General features: G+C 42.2%; 1 protein-coding gene across 1 annotated transcript in view; it reads right to left on the bottom strand.

The window, feature by feature from the left end:
• Positions 1-640: 640 nt before the first annotated feature.
• The window catches only part of gsg1l (gsg1-like), a 101220-nt gene continuing 95860 nt past the window's right edge, over positions 641-6000 (bottom strand). Inside the window, exon 5 of the mRNA XM_030058977.1 lies at positions 641-1025. Coding sequence (XP_029914837.1) covers positions 641-1025 — 385 coding nt within the window. The remainder of the gene's footprint in view (positions 1026-6000) is intronic.

Below are 6000 nucleotides of genomic sequence, written 5' to 3'. Positions count from 1 at the left end.
ACATTCAGTGTAATAAATAAAGGACATGGCCTAAACATGACCTCTTTTCAGGGCAGGTCTCTGTATGGTTATTTAAGGTGCTACATGTAGTATTTTGTGTTTCTCACAATTAAGACTACATTTCCCATAAACCCTGTTGCTTCCCACCCCACTCCTCTCAATAATAGTCTTGTGTATAGTAATTATACAGATATACAAATTTAATGTGGTGATGATTATTATTAAAACCTACATGTAGCACCTTTAAATATGTCAGGGAACACTTTTCAAGTCCATATAGAATCTTAAGTCACAGTTTTGAAGGTCAAATATCTCAATGACTCATTCAGCTATTATGTACAGTTTTTCATTCCTTGATATATGTTTTCCTTCAGTTCTTCACAGATAGAGAACATATGAATCTACCCTCATAAAATTTCCAAAGGCTTGATTTTTTTTTTTTTTTTTTAAACCAAGTCTGTCATCAAGTCTGTTGATATACTTCCTCATGGTTGTTCCAGCAGAATAAAGACTGTGCTTTTGTGTTACTTGGGTGACAGAGCCTGGAGCTGTCTTCAGACACCAGGGAGTAGTCAGCCTCTCGCCACACCCCACATGTCCACATGCACCTCTGATTCCCATGCAGGACTCCTTCCTCCCCTCAGCACTGTTCCTCCCCCAGGGAGTCTGTATTCTCCCCCAGGTCTATGGAGGCCGATGGAGCTCTCATCTTCCCCCGACCTGGACCTGGACCCGGACCCGGACCTGGACCTGGCCCCCCAACTATGAGCCCAGGTCCAGGTCCACCCACCCCTGGCATGCTCCCGCCTCCTTGGCCAGGGTAGACTTCCACAGTGCTAGAGATGGACTGTAGGGAGCGGTCACGGAAGTAGTGGAAAGCCTCCTGGTCCAGGTAATTCTGCTCCTCGCGCAGGCCCTGCTCAAACAGCTTGCGTTTGTGGCGAAACTCTATCACTGTCTTGGTGTAGGAGTTGAGGGTGGTGACAGAGGCAGCCATGCAGCAGGTGAAAGAACCCCATGCCATACTGGTTGGAAAGAGAGACACAGACAGAGAGAAATTATGATGATAAGAGGCTGGGTTATGGAGGATGAAAGGAGAAGGAGGAAGAGGAGGATTTCAAAGAATTCTGGGGAAAAGTAGCCAAGCTCCAGACCTGTGAATCACATGTTCACGTAAAAAATGCAAGGATTCAGGTCTGGTGTTGCCCAGTCCAAGTGTGATGTCTCGGCTGAAAAACTGACCAGAGGGCTGTGCTTTGAAGCAAGTTCAGCAGAGCCAGACTTTCCTTGTGTAAGCTGGCTCGACAAAACCTAAAGCCCCAAGCAGAGATTCTGCTGTATCACGACAGTGGTTATCAACTGGCTTTATGAAGCCTGGCTTTCCTCTGAGCTCTGTGCATATTCACATTAAAGGGGCGTTTGGTGTGTCATTTGACTCTTCTTCTCCACAAAATGGACCGATTGCCTGCCACCTACTTAACTCAAGAGGAACAAATTGTCATTATGGAGAGCTCCGAGGCCAGAGAAGAATGCTGGCAGAGAATTGTGGATTGTGTAAATTCGTAGATTATCTTCCAGTTTATTTGTATTAATTAAACATTACACTCAAATTGTATTTAGGACTCACCCTACTCTATAAGGAAGGATACTTGTAAATCACTGTAGCTTTTGTCAGTATCAAGTGAAATAACTGTAACTGATATAATAATAGGCCTGTGTGTGATAGGCTCTAATTTTTAGCCGGTATGTTATTAGATGTGGTACCTGTGTCAAACGAACTTGTATCATTCAGAAAGGGATGTAGCTGCTATGGCTTATAATTCTTTTTTTTTTTTTTTTTTTTTTGGGGGGGGGGGGCTGATATTCAGTGTAACAATTTAATTGATCAACATAAGTCTAGCTTTGTTCCAGGGAGATAGTTTCTGTTGCTAGCGAGTTGTTAGCCTCGTGCCAGAATAACAACAGCACAGAAACACTGACTGACATTTTTGTAGGTGCCTCATGATGCAAAGTTAGACTGATTTGCAAAAGCGCTGTAAACTGACAAATCTTAGATGAAGACTGATACTGGTACTTATATACTAGTATTTTAAGAATTAAGTTGCCAGTAGCAGGTACTCAATAGCTCCAGGTACTTCTCTAGAAAAGGCTCAACAGACCCCTCATCATTGCAGCCATTTTGACATGAAATAGCAGGGTAAACACAGGTCTTAGTAATGACATGAATTAAGGTTCAGATCCTTTTAAGTTTCCAGAGCATTTCTAGTGAGTCAGCATGAACAACACCAGGGCCCTGGCTCTGTTAAACACAACAGAACCTTAATTCATGTCATCAGTAACACCTGTGTTTACTCTGCTATTACCTGTCAAAATAGCTGCTGTGAAAAAGGCCTGTTGCATTGCATTGGTGAGGGTATGCACTCTCACCTTTTTGTTTAAACACTGCATCTTAGGCCCTCTCTGAGAGCCTAAGAAAACTAAGATCTAAAGTATCTTAGTTCACTTGAATGAATGGAGATGAATGGATGAATATCTTAGGCCCCCACAGAGGGCCTAAGATATTCATTCAGCATGATCACCATTTATCCAAATGAACTCTCCAGGGGAAACAAAATTAAACTTTTAGCCTCTGAAATATTTTTTGTGACCTCTCGGATGTGTAAGAACACAGAGCGTTAGTTAACATTAGATCCTGACCCATCTTGTCGGCGGATCTGGAGATTTTAATCAGTGAAGTCACCGCCGTGCCTCGTGCGTAATCACGCGCCCACACAGTGCGTCCCCATGAAACCCACCTGCTGCTGGGGAATCACTGCAAGTAGGATTAAAATATGTTCACATTTTCAAAAGTAATTAACAATTTCCTCACTGATGATATATTGTTGCACCAACTGCAACCCATCCAGTATTAATCATAATGTTACATTTTATGACGCGGCACGGCCGGTTTGTGGATCTGTAGTGCCCATGGATATAACTGCAGTCCGCTCATTACTTGTGTGCACGCTGTTTCTTTAACAAAAAGCTCAGTGAAGAGTCCAAGAACCAGTGGGAATCCTGTGGGTTATTGGTCTTTCAGTATCATAGCCAAACTCCACATTAGGTAAAATAGTTTTACCAGCAAAGTGTACAGTAGTTGTAACTAAAATATTCCAAATAAACCGATTATTGTCACATAGCCATTGCAATTCCATACACGTGTTGTGAAACAAATGGTGGCAGACCATATATCCTTCAATACCAGGTGAGAGTGACATTCTGTCAGCAATGGGCACACTTGATACATGCCACAGCTGTTATACGAAAATATATGTTATCAAGTTTTAAATCCTACAGCTTGTATCTCTGGATGAAAACAAACAAGGGAGGCTTTTTCATCAAATGTGTATAATTCATCAAATCATTTCCTATAGAAGGATCTGGAAAAGCTTATGGATTTGGAAAATCTCACAATCAAAGGGGGGGAAATAATTGGCCAGATGGCGAAGAACAAATGAGACAATTTCCCGCGGGACTAATAGCTCTCAGAGAAGCATTTGAGGTGATTCAGATGATATTCAGGGCTCTTTAGCCCACATGCTCAGCCTCACTTGCTCCCAGACAGGTCGACTTAATGTTACTGGGCATATAACTGATGTACTGCTAATTGAGAGAGTGGCAGGGCTATGGGGAAATGGCTTTATTATTAGGTTCTCCATGGGAAGGTTAACAGTCACTCTGTACAGAGACATACTGTATACCAAAAAATAACAAGCAAGGATCTTTTCAAATATTAACCAGATTTTGAAATAGTATTTGAAATATCATCAAGAGGGACAGGAAAAAAAGCTATCGCAACTATGTATCACTCAGTAAACTTAAACCGATAGTTTTGACAAAAATTATAAAATTTCACTCCCCCCCAGCTGTTCTGTAGGACAGTGGTGGTGCTATCTTCCACTCACTGTTACTGAGTGCTGGATACTGGCTGGATGCTCCAAATTCCACTTAAACTGTTAGCCTCCTGCCATTGAGGTGAACTCCCTCCCTGGCTAGCATTATTAAAATGAACCGCCTTAATCCACTCAAATTGTTAAATACACAAAGTTTGAGTTTGATGATGTGTTGCAGAATGGTTTAACCCCTTACTGCCTGAATTCATTTATAATTATCTACAAAAATAAATTGTTTGTGTTTTTGCCTTCAAGCAGATGCTAAATTATTGGTGGTAGAGTGTTTCCAATACAATTCTTGGTATTTGTGAAATATGCATCAACAGCATCAGTGGGATACATACACCACCTCGGCTGCATTAAGACTGGAAGTGTTTTGAGGAGACTTTGCGACAATAGTCTACAAGGGGTTAAAGCCTGAAAAAAGAAGGAAAAAATATGAACAAACAAACAAACAAACAACAACAACAAAAAAACAGCAATAATAATAATTCTATAATAGAACTATTTTCTTGTGCAGTCTCTGTGCTGGTGCTCAGTACAACGGAGACAGTAGCTACAAGCTACTATTTTTATCTGTATATTTTCTTCCACATTTCTCAAGCAGAAATAAAGCTAAACTTTTCCATTTCAAGAGTGCATTAAAAGTGCGTGGGGGAACACCCCTCTCATCGTCCTCAGAATGTAGCACATTCTTACTTATTTTTCCTGAGGGGGTTTTTTGGCCTTCCACTCCAGTGGAGGTTAATCACTCCTGCAGACTTTACCCTGCTTTAACGATTCAGCATGACTCCCACGTGGTGTTAAATGAGAGACCTTCATTTGAATGACTGGCAGAGGAAATCTATTAGCAGGCATGAAGAGGCATCAATAAGAGGATTTCTGAAAACCAAAGATATGTGTCAGGCAGGAGGGTGTGGATTAGACGTGCGTGTGGACATTTGCAGCATTTGTTTGTGCTAATTATTAATCAAATTCATGCATGCACTAACACATATGTGACCATGTGGATGCCGGTCTTTTCCCCGGTTCCCTTCTCTCCCATCACTCACTTTGCTCTCCTTTCGTCCTTGCCATTACCTACTGCCCATGCACAACTGAGCTGAGCTAAGTGAGACAACAGCTGCCACCTGGTTTTACCTCTGAGGAGAGAGAAGTGAAGGTCACAGCGAGTCTTTGTTGGGCTAATTATCCAAGAAACAACAGCCTCTGTTGCTCCCTCTGTGCCTGAACACTGCCTGTTGTTACACTCCTGCTGCAACAGACAGCCATCGATAGCCATCCTAAAGGGGATTGTTTTTGTAGTTTGGTTGACAGGTGGCCTAGGCACTGGTCTCAGCCAATCTGCTCATTCAGTTGAGAAATTGCAAGAATTTACATTTTGCACTGTTGGATCTGAAGAAGGTTCTAAGTAGAGCTTCAAAATGCAGAAAGAAGAAATGGGAGTGAGACAAAAAAAAAAGTTGAGTAAGCAATTCATTGCAAACAACCATTAAACTGAAATAGGCTGTTCATCAGCTGATCAAACGTTTAAGAACACGGCCTTTAAAAGCCCAAATCTTGGCAAAAATGTGGATTCAGTGTCATTTTCTGTCAGGTATCCACACTGTCATGACCTCCTGATGGCAAAGGCAAAAAAGCTTTCTCAATTGGCTGTCCGTCAAGACATGGGATGATTCAACCATCAGACGGCATCTGCAAGAGAAGGGTTTTAAGAACCAAAAACGTCTTCAAAGGCCTCGTCTCCTTCAACATCACAAAATTGCATGAGAGCACCAAACATGGGACATTGAAAGGTGGAAGAAAGTTTTAGTCTCTGATGAGAAAAATTTTAACCTTGACTGTCCTGATGGCTTCCAACGTTACTGGCATGACAAGGAGATCCACCTGAGATGTTTTCTACACGGCACAGTGGAGGGGGTGCCATCATGATCTGGGGGGCTTTTTCCTTCAATGGAACAATGGAGCTTCAGGTTGTGCAGAGGCGTCAAACGGCAGCTGGCTATGTGGAGATGTTGCAGGGGGCATCCCTCATGACTGAAGGCTGTTCCCCTGATCTAAATCCAAC

The sequence above is a fragment of the Myripristis murdjan genome, chromosome 8, assembly GCF_902150065.1.
Source record: "Myripristis murdjan chromosome 8, fMyrMur1.1, whole genome shotgun sequence".
Taxonomy (NCBI): domain Eukaryota; kingdom Metazoa; phylum Chordata; class Actinopteri; order Holocentriformes; family Holocentridae; genus Myripristis; species Myripristis murdjan.
This window is presented reverse-complemented; position numbering and strand designations above follow the sequence as displayed.